The 14,237-nt window shown below is 35.5% G+C and overlaps 1 protein-coding gene across 1 annotated transcript; it reads left to right on the top strand.

The window, feature by feature from the left end:
- The first annotated feature begins 1,391 nt into the window (after positions 1-1,391).
- Positions 1,392-12,316, top strand: clrn2 (clarin 2). The gene is made up of 3 exons (XM_028803084.2): positions 1,392-1,898; positions 5,712-5,891; positions 11,802-12,316. Exons 1-3 carry the CDS (start codon positions 1,646-1,648, stop codon positions 12,068-12,070), a joined length of 702 nt encoding a protein of 233 aa, XP_028658917.2. The 5' UTR covers positions 1,392-1,645; the 3' UTR covers positions 12,071-12,316.
- Positions 12,317-14,237: the final 1,921 nt, after the last annotated feature.

Below are 14,237 nucleotides of genomic sequence, written 5' to 3'. Positions count from 1 at the left end.
GTAAATTACATGAGAGATAATAAAATACATCATTACTGTGATATATATCAATATGTTAAATGAAACATGTTGTGATTGGCACTAACCTGTGTGGAAAATTAACGCGTTGATCTTAACCAATACATTTTTATGTTTGTTTATTAGTCATATGCGTAGAATTTCTCCTTATTTTCGGTTCAGTGTTTTAGTGTTCACTGTTTTTAGAATAGTGCAATTTTAATTTTGCTAACAATTTGAATGTAGGCCCCTCTTGATCTTGAGGCCCTAGGCTGAAGCCTAGTTAGCCTATAGGAAAATCCGGCCCTGGTGCCAGTCCATCACAGCAACCATTCACACACACCCATACTGCCAGTTTGGAAGCCTCAATTAATCCAGCCTGAATGTCTTTGGGGATATGTAAGGAAAAAAGAGTACCTTAAGGGAAACCAAGTCAGACATTGAGAAAATGTACAATATCCTTTGTGAAAGGTGTCCAGGTGTGTGATTTTAAACCAGCACTGACCACTGCACTACCATGCTGCAAAACAGTAACTTTTATTTCACTAAATTGTGTCATTACAGGGTGACACAGTAGGCTGTGCTCAAATCACAATACTTGTATCCCATACATTTGTATTTCTAAATAGTGGTATTTTCTGTGTTTTGTTTGTATATTCTGATTGTGTCTAATTTTACGTCAGACATTTTTCAGATAAGTAGGCAGTTCTGAATTTTGGGTGAACTATTCCTTTAAGGAGTATTTTATGATAATATACAATTAAATTCACCTCATAACAGAGTGCATTCATATATTTCAAAGCATGGTGTTCAGTATATTATTACTTCTGATTGGTTCTCTGTGTGAATACTTGTGAGTGTGTGTATGTCAGTACCATGTCATCCAGTCCAGAGCTGGTTCCCACCTTCCACACAATGACTAGGTATTAACTATAGCTCTGTGCAGCTTTGACCAGGAAAAAAAATAAAAGGAGGAGAAGGCATAATACCAAACTTCTATTAATGAAGTTATGTCAATGATTTGACTGGCTAGCAAAGTTATAAAACAGAATATTTTTTTTCTTACTTATTTACATGTGTGAAGAAGAGGTGCTGTTGCTAAGCAGATATTTAACAAATAAAGAGGAGCAGCTGCTTTGACACTTGATACATGAGGAGGTCACATGAAAATGGAAAATTTGCTTAATGTAGAGAATGAAACGTGTGGTGCAACTGCAATTTAAAAACCCAGTACATTATAACTCATGGAGTGGAAGGTAAAAGGCAGTGCAACCTGTCTATATGATTAAGAGAGAAGATGATTGGCCTGCTTCTGTGAGGAGAGACAATTAAACCACTAGACGGAACACTAGCACAGCACCGCAGATAGAGTTACTTGCTGGCGGAAAGTGAGATACCACCGCTTCTAAGATGCTTTTCTTTTTAGACTTTAACAGTAGAATTATTTATCCTCCACTTCTCTGCAATATTTTTCTTTTTTCTGTATCAGCAGCTTTATATGAGAAAGTGAAGCAAATACGTGACATACATTCAACATTGTGAGAGAATTTAAGAGGATGGCTGTGCAAAGCTGTAAACAGATTATTTACTCACCATGGCATCCAGTTACAGCAAACCAACATGAAGAGGAGCTTTACTAAGGAATGCGATGCCTGGACTCTTGAAAAAGACTTTTTTCTCTATGGCATCAATCCTTAGCATTGCATCTGCTGTGCTGATAATCGTTGCGCTTTCTACACAGCAGTGGGTGACTGGAAGTATCTTGTGCAAGACTGGAGCTGAGCTGGTGAATGCTTCGGACCCAGAAATGAATAAGTTTATTGGGGAAATTTACTACGGACTCTTTGAGGGTCGAAAAATAAGGCAGTGTGGCCTGGGAAGGCGGCAAACAAAAATTTACAGTGAGACAAATTTTTACTTTAATACTAAATATAGCATTTATTTACTTGTATTCAATTTTTAATGTTTCTCTGCATTAACCTGCATAAATTATAGCAATTATATATTGATATTATGGTTCTTTTTCTGTAAAATCCCAAGTAACTTTTAAACATTAATATATTGCTGCAAAAACACTTGGTTTATTCAATCAGTCAAACAATCAATGTATATTTAATATTGTATCTTTCAGAATTTACACAGTAACAAGTTATTTTGCAAAGAACTGAAGAATTAAAAATCAAAGCATAAAAGATAACAATGTGTAATTAATATGTAATACAAATGCGTGACTCCCTTGACAAGTATGCTGATGCAACCCAAGGGAAGAAGTGATTTAAAATATATGTCCTGAGGACAGGCTGTCTAAAAATATGAATAAAAAAATATATATAAATATATGCAATGTTCAATACACGCATAAACACACACATACTGTATATTGATTGATTTTCTGTATTTATGTATGTATGTGACATTTATTAACAGTAACCATGAAAAGACTAAATTCACACTGTCTACCAATCATTCAGCACAAATGTTTGAGCCTGCCTTGGAATTTGAGTGAAAAGAGAAGAAAGAATAGAGGGGAAAACATTAAAAACTGTATAAAAAAATATATATATATAAATATATGCAATGTTCAATACACGCATAAACACACACATATATTGATTGATTTTCTTTATTTATGTATGTATGTGACATTTATCAACAGTAACCATGAAAAGACTAAATTCACACTGTCTACCAATCATTAAGTACAAATATTTGAGCCTGCCTTGGAATTTGAGTGGAAAGAGAAGAATGAATAGAGGGGAAAACATTAAAAATGTATACAAAAAGGCAAAAAAAATCAACAATCACCAGTAAACACAGGGATGCATATTCTTGGAACTTTTTTTTTTTTTACTTATTTAGCAATTTATGTCTGTAATGTTCATTTGTTAGTCATGTTATCATATTTAATTTCTTTAGTAGGACTTTTATTTTGACTTTTAATAGCTTATTTAACAAAGGCTATTTTGTTTTAAGTTTTATGTGCCTCTGACTGGTTCTCATTATGCTGATTTAATTCTTCAAAGGATAAGAAATGTCTATGAATATGAAAAATAGACATTCCTCTACATATTCTATGCAATATGTTTAAAAACCTTTGGAACTTGATCTACAAAATATTGAAAAGTTCACCATTCAGACAGGGTAGAGCGTCTCCAGAAGACAGTGCATGATTGCTGTTAAATTGACTTTTTTTTCTTCTCCTCCATCATCAACTAGTTATATCTTAATTATTACAGAAAGAAGTCCTTATACTTTAATAACTTGTTTGTTTTAAATATTGAGATCTATTCTGTATTTAACATAATCAATATATTTTTGTGTATGGATGCAATGTGGTTTTATAATTTACTGTTTGTGTTTTCTACTTGTGCATGTGCAAGTACTCTGAGCCTGTATTCAGTGAAGCATGCTATGCAAAAATTGAATAGATTTGAATTGTCTACAACAGATTGCAGATTCTTCCCGTCTGTGTGGTTTTCTTGCCGGGTACTCCTGTGTCACTTTCATAATTGTTGACTCTAACTTGGTTCAGCGTGATAAGAGTGAGAATGAGTATACTGTATGTATTTTTATATTCTCTACTATGCACTGGTGACCCATCCAAGATTGATTCTTGCTTTGTGACTGACGGTACTGGATTAGACTGCAGCGTCCCCCACAGTATGACTGGATTAGACTGTTTTCAAATTGGATAACTAGTTGGTTAAACACCCAGACTGAATTGCACAGATTCCTTCAACCTGGGAATGTATTTTTCAAATATCACAAAACAAATGTGAATCTTTAGAGCAATTATTCTTTTAATCTTTTTTATGGGATTATTTTCATCAGAGGTTTGGGTACTTTTGGGACTACAGATAATACCCTACAGATCTAAATTACGATGACAGTTTTAACAGTTACCTTGTCGGGGTTCACATATGTTAACTACATTTCCGCTTAATGCAGGTAGATTATGTACATCTAAATATATTTTATTTTCCACACACTGGAAAGAAACAGTTACCTTGTCGGGGTTCACATATGTTAACTGCATTTCCGCTTAATGCAGGTAGATTATGTACATCTAAATATATTTTATTTTCCACACACTGGAAAGAAAATATATGTAAATATAAAATTAATTATTCATTGGATGCCCCATTGGACAACAATATGTACAGGACACTTACAGTATACGAAAACTTTAAAATTGGAGGCTCAGCTTGACTCACCCTGGCTTCCCTTCTTCAGGTGGTTCCTGTCTTGTGCCTAGTCCTGCTGGAATAAGCTCCAGGTCTCTATGACCTGATGTTGGATTAGGCAGGTTCAGTAAATGGATACATGGATTGAGCTGGAGTGTGATTTAGGCATGTAGAATTAACAAATGTTTACTAATAAACTACTGAGCCAAAACAGACTAACAGAAAATATGTTACATTTCAACCTTATTTTTTTCTTTCAATGTAAGTTCTAAAAGCATTTGTGCTACTGTTAGGCCTAGATGTGCTTACTACAGTACTCACTCACATTGATGCTCAGTATAAAATAGCAGCAACTTCAAGTCTTTCAAACAAAACTTGTGTCTGTTTTTTACGTTACTTTTTACTTGCACACTTTGTTGAAGTAGGGATGCACTCAGTGCTGGTTTTTAGAAATTATTTTGTTGATGGCACTAGAAAGCAACTTAATGAAACTGTTTTATCTATGCACAGCTTAACCTAGTGACAAGCAGAAAGGCAGCGTAACTTGTAGAAAAGGTTTGATGGAAAAGATGTGTAGAGTATATGGAGGGTTTCCCTTTTAACATTAGTAGTAGCAGTAGTAGTATTGTCATGTGTACAGAGCTCTGTGAATTTAATACTTGGCAGTCCAACCAACATGCAACACATTGCCACTCAGCTGCACCATGCTAAATAAGAATACAGTACTTCATTGTACTGTATTTAAAGGAAAACACAAATCAGTGAGAGCTACAACAAAACACTTTAGAAAGTAATTGGTCATTATGAACACACTATCATCAGTCAAGGGTATGACAAGAGTCAAGAAGAAATGTTGAGGTGCAAGCGGGGCCACCACATTTACTTGAAAAACAAAGGATCTGAAAATAACAAGTGCTTGATAGCTCAGGTAGCAAAAACAAACAGGCTCCGAGTAGTGTTCCAATTTCAGGGTAGGAACTCCACAGTGCAAGCGACTCATCTCCTAAATGAGACACCACCTTCCAGGAGCACCTTGCTTTTACAGCTCCTGGACTGGATGGTACAAGGTCAGTTGCCCTCAATGGACATCTCCTCTGAGCTGTGGGTGACAAAAGAAACAAGACAATCAGCTATCATGACCCCTAGTGTCCAAGGGTGGTAGTACTTGCCACATACAATATTAGAAGTTGACCTACATACGTGACAAAACACATACTGCATATTTAGTGTATACATGTCATCCTTTCTTTTCAGTTTTAGGATCCAATTTGTTGAATAGTTTTACGGTAGAAGTCTGGATATAAAACATCCAGCTGTGTGATGTCTAGTTATCTACTGGATTCACCTTCATCAGAGGCAATTTCCACAAATGACAAATGTTCGTTTTGTGCACTTATGCAGGATTTTCATTTTTTATCCTCAGAAATTTACGCTTAATCACAAAAGTTTATTTTCCACTGAAGCTCCTGCTAATGAGGTCAAGTGATGCACTCCCTTCATTAATCTTAATCATTTTGTATTCTTCTGCAGTGTTCCCTAATCTGGTGAGGAAGTTGAATGGTGCTCTTCATGTTTTTATCATTTTATTTCTCTTCATCACCATCACATTTGCTCTAGTCAGTTTTGGGTTCTGTGTATACAATGCAAGGAAGATTCCGTACCAGTCAATAAAGGGACCTGCAGGCATTTACTTGTGGAATTTGATTGCAGGTAATTGTTTTATGATTTAATATTTGTTTTGATTACTGTGCAAGAACATATTATAATACAATCATTGTAGTATCTACTTTCTTGTCTTACCAATCTGTGTTATTTACTGCCAGTCTGGATCTTCAGTTGTCATACTTACCCTGTAACTTATGAAGCTGTTCTGTTGCTTTTTCTAATTTGACCTTGGTTACCTATCAATATCACATAAGCTCCATTTCTGACCTAATATAGCTGTCTTAAACAACTTGTTAAACACTTAGAATCCAGTGAACGCTTAAACCTAAGCCACTTCACTTCTAATATGTAAATTAGATAATTATTATAGGGGTTTATATGTCAGAAAGCTAACCCTTTGACATATCAGATGAACTAGCTCCTTAATTTAAGAGAAGGCTAACACGCACAGTACAGACACAGGGGCAAAACGTTGTAATGTCATTAAAATGTTCATGCCTATAAAGAATAGATTGAGCTCTTTTTCTTCATTCATTCTTTATTTCATATAGTACATTTTCCATTACCAGTAAACAACAGCTTTTGAATAAAGAATACAGATTAACACAGGCAGGTTACATAAGAATCAGTGGTGTTAACCTGTATCTTTATGGTTCTCTTTGCATTGTACCACTTTAGTTGTCAGGCAATGTTGGTTACCTAGCTGCATGAATAGTCTTTAAGGAACAAAGATTAAATGACATAGTGTAGTTTCATTTATAGTGCATTGGTTGCTGCGGTAATTAACATGTCTTATTTTCTGCTCCAGCTTCCTCTAGGTATTAGGCCAGGTTATCCTGTTTAAGAAAGAATCAGACTAGCAAATTATTATTTCAATGCGCAAAGTATTCAGCATTCTTCCTTTTTATGTACGCAATGTCTTAAATTATTAAAAAGGCTAGACTGTAAATGGCCCCTATCTTGTGTCTGATGCTGGATGGACAAGATCCTACCTGCCATGATGTTGTACTGAACATAAGTGGATGAATGGCTAACTAAATTCTAGCACAAGATGTCAACTTACTGTATACAGTAATGCGATTGCCAAGGAAGACCTTTTTATGGTGTCTTTCAGGCTAGGCTGGAGGATTTAATCTTGGTTTAAGACATTCGGGAGGGTCTGCTAATACAATATTAAGAATTCAGAAGAAAATACTGTACAATAGTATGTTACTCCTACGTAGCACACCCTCACAATGACCAAGAAAAGCAGTAACTGAAGATAAAGGAATGAATCAACCTATACATGGATGAACAGATCGGTTTAGGTTATAGTGTAGTAGGTTGAAAAAGCACTTTCTTGTTTATTGTACATTTTAATTAGACAAAGGTGCTGTCAGTAACACTGCCAAATTACAATTCTTGACACATTGGTTCAAATCCTGGTCAGGTCCCTGGTTATCTGGAGTGTGTACGGTATGATTCTCCTGTGTCAGTGTGTTATTTTTGCCTGTACCCCGATTCACTCCAACATCCATAAAAAATACATGTTGGATTATGTTAAATTGAGTGAGCATATTGTTTGAATGAGTGTGCTCTATGTTCCACCCATGAAGTCGTCTGAGAAATATATCAAAATCCACACCATACTGCAGTTTTTATAGCCAATTAATTTCCTGGCATTTTGAGCTTTAAATGCCTTGAAATTTTCAAAAGACAAGTGATTGTGGTTAACATGCAAAAAAAAAAAACTTTCACTTTTTGTTTTAATAATATTAAATAAGTCAATGGGACTCTCACTGCACAACAATTTTTTTGAAAAGTCTTGCTTTCTGAAAGGTTTTTACTGATTGTGACAGGTACCTACTTGATATGCACAAATATAGTTTTGGTTTTACTGCATCATGTAGGAACTCTGAGGAAAAGACATTTATATGTTTACTGACAATAACATATTTAGTCACGTTTATGTTTTGCATAAGCTATTAAATTGAACAGAATTAAAAGTGTTTTGCTCCTGATTTTCTTTTGTATTCAATGTCTAGTGCATCACGTTGTAGTGTCCAACAGTAGTCAGCAAGCATTGACAGATTCCAGTTGCCCTGGTATCATTTCTCCATCGTAGCAATGTCCTGGTGAAACCTTTCACCATGTTCATCACTGACAGCACCGAGATTTGCGGGGAAGAAGTGCAAGTGTGAGTGGAGGAAATTAATCTTGAGTGACATGTTGCACTTCATTGTCTTGTATGCTTTGAGAAGTTTGTCTACCAGCTGAATGTAGTTTGGGGCTCTGTAATTGCCCAGAAAATTGTCAACAACGTCTTTGAAGGCTTTCCAGGCAATTTTTTCCAGCCCAACTAACAGATCTTCAAACCGCTTGTCACTCATAACATGTCTGACCTGGGGGCAAACAAAAATGTCCTCTTTGATCTTGGTGTCAGTTATTCTTGGGAACATCTGTCTTAAATAACGAAACCTTCACCTTCCTTGTTCAATGCTTTCACGAAATTCTTCATGAGTCCCAGTTTTATGTGAAGAGGAGACAAAAATATTTTTGCCGGGTCGACAAGCGATTCATGTGCCATATTTTTCTGTCCTGGAACTAACTTTTTACGGAGTGGCCAGTTCTGTCGAGAATAGTGCGACTCTTTGGCACGACTGTCACATTCACAGATGAAACAACAGTACTTTGTATAGCCAAGCTGCAGTCCTAGTAACAGAGCAACGACTTTAAGATCTCCATAGATATTCCAGTTGTACCTGCTATACTGGATGTGCTTCAGCAACAGTTCCATATTCTCATATGTTTCTTTCATGTGTGCTGCATAGCCAACAAGTACTGAAGGATAAAAGTTGCCATTGTGTATCAGAACAGCTCTAGGCTCAACACTGACGAATCAATGAAGAGACGCCACTTTTCCAGGTTGTGATCACAACCCAAGGCCGAGAACATTCCTTCAATGTCACAACAGAAACAGAGACTGTCGACTTGTGCAAAAAATTTGGTTATATCATGATGTCAGCCTTGAAACACAGAAATTTCCGTACCTGGTGACAGCAAACACCATTCCTGCAGTCTCGAACCCAGCAGCTCGGCTTTTGCTTTTGACAGACCCAAATCTCTGACCAAATCGTTCAATTCGGACTGTATTATCAGATGTGGATCGCCTGATGAGCACGGTTCAAAATCTAGGTCAATGTCACTGTCAGTACCCTGCATTGCAGTTTCTTCATCTGGTTCATCTAAGGTCCAATCCTCTGGTGGTTTTGGAATTGGAAGACTGTCGTCATGTGGCACGGGTCTCATTGCTGAAGGCAGATTAGGATATTCATTTGTGTTCTTGTTTTTGGCAGAGAAACCAGACACATTAGTCAAACAGACGTTAACAGTCCGTCACATGGTCTTTCTGTTCTTACCATATCATCGGAACAGCAAACAGCATCGTCTTTCAAGTGCCTCTGAGCCAGGCTCTCAGACTGACAGCACATGTCGCACAGCAAATGTGAGGCGCCCATTCCTTGTCTTGATCACCCATTTTGCAGCTGAAAATACAGATGATAAGCTTTCTTCACAAGAGCAGCCATCCAATGTCTCTGAGGTGCAAGAGTATATTTGACACAGATATAGCACCAAAACTTCTATAGCATCAAGCTTACTTACTGTTATTACTGTTATATTACTACAGATACTATACTTTACTATACTGATACTATACATACATACACACTGACTATCTATATTAACCAAATGAGCAGGATTGGTGTATGCAAGCCACCTTTATAGCATGTTGAGACAGGTTCAAGCTCGTTCAGACCTGCCCATGCATGCCCAGGATGTCAACTTACACAGAATAGCTTCCAACCTGGCCTGATTCCATGCCTGAACATGCCCAGGCTGCACAAACCGTTGTTGATAAGTCACTTACGCGAGCGAAAATGTTTGGATACAAATATAAGAAAAAATCATATCAAAACTGAAGATTTCTCTAAAATGGTACGTGATGGGTAAATTTTGATGTCATATTCATGATCAGCACCCAAAAATCTATAAGAAACAACCAACAGCGTTCAAGAAGCAAAAACTTTGTTGTGCAGTGTTACACTACTTTCTAGTTGTAAACTGAGATTTTATTTATCCAATCTCAATAGTGTTCTAGTGAATAATAACAACAATGATACATATTTCTTTTTTTCTTTTCATTTTAAATGAATATTACAGACAACCTAATCATATTCATTTTTAGATACTTGTATGTTGTGTGCCCTGGGACCTGCAACTTTGCTTTAGATTAAGATGTTTTGAGAAATAGTGCGGTGTGATAACAAACAAACTGTTCTAAAGCCCCTTCATTCACAGATGAAAATTGATTGTAAAACATATGTAAAAATGGATGTTTTTCCTCACGTGGTATGTGTAATTCATGTAACCACAAGAAGAACACTTTGTAAGAGTTAGGATGGCACATTATGTTACATTGTGGGTAAAATATCTGGACTAAGACGTAATGTAACTATACACAGAACTCACTTCTATTGTATACTGATAGTAACGTGACTTTTAAAGCAAGACACCTTGCCACAGCTTTCTTTTCTAAGGAATTCCATATTTTGTATGAGTCCTTAGGTTTATTCAACTGTTGGTAATAGTAAAACACAATAAAATTTGCTGTGTTTTATTTGTTTCATCTACCTCAGTCTGTGCAGAAAAATTACAACATTGCAGTTAAGATCTTTTAAATCATCTGCAGCATACATTTACTCTAGAATGTTGGACTGAGTTAACCTTTCTTGAATAGCAGTTGTTTATTCATTATATTTTTGTAAGGTAAAAGAAAAAAAAGTGCTTGAAACTGCCTGCCTGTTGTGCTAGGACATCATGACTTCATCTGTATCAGGACACTATATTAGGAAATGAGATCATACAGTATATAACATTTAAGTTTGTGCTTTGTTCTGTGATAACAGTTTATGTATAAGAACTCTTATTCTATAAACCAAATGTTTAGACAAGACTGCTAATGATTAACTATTTTGGTATTTTTGGATGTGATGTAATGTCAGTCAGTCACTCATTCTCTAATAGCAGAGGGATATTGGTAGAATGTCCCTTTTATCTGAGTGCTAATTGGTGGGATTGAAATGTTTACTGGTTACTATATGTAAATGAACCTAAGTGATAACAGGAGCTGTTCTCTTAAAACCAGCTAGACTTGCTGTGGAGAGAGCCTTGCTGCTCATATAGTGAGCCTCCACCAGTTGTGTAAATAAAGGACGTCCTTGGATTTCATTTATAGAGATGAATCAAGACTTTTTATTTACTAAGTATTTTCTGTAAAAATGTTACAATTGCTTTCTAGATTAGGCTGGATTTTACTGACAAAAGAAATGACCTTGAGCTAATTTTACCTTTAAAATGTACCCGGCATGTATTTTGATAGCAAAGAAGACAGTGTCAATTATTTAAAATAATATAATGCTGCTGAGATTAAAAAGCACAAAGGTTTCTTTTTGAGCTTTTGCCGCTACTGACTAGATCCTTAATGTATTAAAGTAAAATCTGCAGGATAATTGTTTGGTGCAGATGAACCTTATATTATTCAACTTATATTTAGTTCTTTGAACTTTTGATTTGCCTTTCTTGTTGCTTTTATATTTCTGTGAAATCATAATCTAAATTGAAAACCCTTTACATTGCGTAATTGACTGATTATTTATTTACTAAAGCCTGAATGTTTCTGTTCCTATGCTGAAGATACGTAGCACTAGACAGTGTCGCTTTTTACAACAGTGCTGCGCAGGAAACATCAATTATACTTTGTATTTTTTTTATTATTACCTGGCTGGCTATGGGAACTTCTTAGGCTGTTCTAGCTGCAATTCTGCCCAGAATTATTAATATCACTACCCCATGCCATTTACAAGCCCTATACCTTTATCACATGCCCTAATCATTTACAATCCTTTCCTCCTCCAGGGTTGTTTGGTGTCTTTGGAGTTGTCAGCTTTATTGCTGCTTTGAAGCTTCATCGATTAACAGAGAGAATTGCCAATTTTAATGAACATATATTCCAGTTTGTTGCCTTGGAAGAACATTATGGCTTCTCTTTCTGGTTGTGTGTAGCAAGTACTGCAACCCATGGAGTTAACTTTCTTGTAGTGGCCATCACTGGAATTCATTTCCCCAAGATGCAGAAAAAGCAACCAGAAGAACCCACTGTAACTGGAGAAGATCTTTTGTACTGATGATTTCCCCTTCCTTCAAATCAGAAAAATGAAGATGCCTGAATTTCAACAGTTACTGCTTTGAAAGTCATGAATGCAATGCTTTTATGTGTAACAGAGCTATTGCATGATTGGCATAGTGCACACTAGGACAAAGTCATTAGAGAAGGCAGACAAGGGATTTTAAATGCTTCACAAAAGCTATTTTTCTTTTAATCTGACAACAGTTAGATTTAAATTTTATTTTAATATGACCAGAGATAATTGATTTATGTATTAGGAGATGTATACATATAAGCTTTTCATCTAAAACGAATGCTTTTACTAGATGGAATGCACTGCTCTTGTGTTCCAAAGACATGTTGTTAAACTGATAAATCTACATAGCCTAAGTGTGAATTGAGATTAAATTGTGATGGAATAATATCCCATCAAGACTGCTTGGGTAAGTGCCAGCTAATGGCATTGCTGAACAGAAAAAAGCAAGTTCAAAATGGGGATGAATGAGTGTTTTTTGTTGTTTGATTCTGGAACAGAGACGTTATTACTCTGAAGAAAGGTATTTTAAATTGTAGTGTTATAAAATGTTTCTGCATTTCAAAAAACAGGTGTATAATTCTTACTCTTCTACAGAATCATCAGAATTAATCTTTAATGTAAAGTATATATATATTTTTCCAGGATTAACTCTAGTTCATAGCCATTTTTTTATATTTCATTCTGTATATATATATATATATATATATATATATATATATATATATATATATATATATATATATATATATATATATACAATACTTTTAAGTGTATTGTCATTCTGATTATTGTAAATTGTTCATTTAAATTACTGTTTTATTCATTTATTGTTAGTTATTTGTAGGCTTCTTAAAAGAAATTCATAAACTGTTATGGTCTGGACTCTACATAAGAGATTAGACTCTGGGTCCACTTAATCTGTAATTATACAAAACAAGTTAGAAAATGGATGAATATCTTAGAATTATCATGTATTTTTTTGTTGTTGCCAATTTGTACTATACCTCTTGAACTTACAGTAGCAATTGCGGGATCCAGTATTGTGTACAGTTTTGTAAAATGTTGTTTTCACCTGATTATACATTGCATCATGCAAAATATTTGCAAATATAATAGTTATTCAAAACAATGCCTAAGGTTTTTTGTTTGTTTATACTGTACATATGTATATTGCATCCCTCAATAAAAGATGCACTAATGGTTTGAATGTGTCCTTTTATTATATAGTATTGCCAACCATTTACAGAAAATACAGTGTTATAGAGAAGTTTTGGCCTCCCTGAGAAAATGACATTTTTTGTTGAATTTTGAAGTGAAAAGTATTAAATACAATCCCTTCGGCTAATAGACTTTACAACAAAAGTCTTTTGTCAACTTTTGAGGCATTTTTATTTCATGAACTTAAAGATAGAAAAAAAAAAACATTAATTGTGACTTGTGCAAAAGATTGGGCAACCTACCACTTGTAAAGTCCCAGAACCTCATCATCTTTGTATGCCCGAATTGACTTGGTTTAAAGAAGGTAAAGAGCTGGCATCAGGAACTATCAGTTGAAAATAATTCCATTCCATTTCCACTAGATAAATTCTGACTGAGCCTTTTTGTGGTAACACTGAATAACCATGTAGTCCTCTTCTGAACTCACAGGGGATCTGAAATGGTAAGATAATGAATACAAAGCTGAAGAAATGCTATAAAAACATTAAAGAACTTCCAACTTCATAAAGAAATAGCAACTGTGGGGAACCGTGCAAGTCAAAAGAAGACCTGAAAGACGAATAAAAACTTCTCAAAACTCTAACCCTTGAACCACTGCAGAGGATCTACAGGAAGATTTGGCCAACATTGGAGCTGTGGTGCTCAGTTGTACAGTTCAATGGTGATTGCATCGACACAGTCTCCATGCAAAAGTCACAAAAGACAATGTCTTAAGTATGCTAAGGATCATCTGGAAGCAAATGTTGTTGACAGATGAATAAGATCGTGCTTTTTGGGCACAATCACCAGAGGTATATTTGGTGGAAAAAAGGAACAGCATTTCATGAAAAAATGCGGGGAATCTGTCAGACAGCTTCGCAAAGTGTGATACAAAATACGCATGCATGTACAAATCGGGCAGGCGACGCAGATCGGGTATGGACATTCTCTG

The sequence above is a fragment of the Erpetoichthys calabaricus genome, chromosome 5 (genome assembly GCF_900747795.2).
Source record: "Erpetoichthys calabaricus chromosome 5, fErpCal1.3, whole genome shotgun sequence".
NCBI classification, from domain to species: Eukaryota; Metazoa; Chordata; class Cladistia; order Polypteriformes; family Polypteridae; genus Erpetoichthys; species Erpetoichthys calabaricus.
This window is presented reverse-complemented; position numbering and strand designations above follow the sequence as displayed.

Bases quoted from the DNA above. Each gene is read 5' to 3' on its own strand.
- clrn2 (XM_028803084.2), top strand. From the start codon at position 1,646: ATGCCTGGACTCTTGAAAAAGACTTTTTTCTCTATGGCATCAATCCTT. The intron at 1,899-5,711 runs GTGAGACAAATT...ATTCTTCTGCAG, and splicing joins GCGGCAAACAAAAATTTACA to TGTTCCCTAATCTGGTGAGG. The intron at 5,892-11,801 runs GTAATTGTTTTA...TTCCTCCTCCAG, and splicing joins CTTGTGGAATTTGATTGCAG to GGTTGTTTGGTGTCTTTGGA.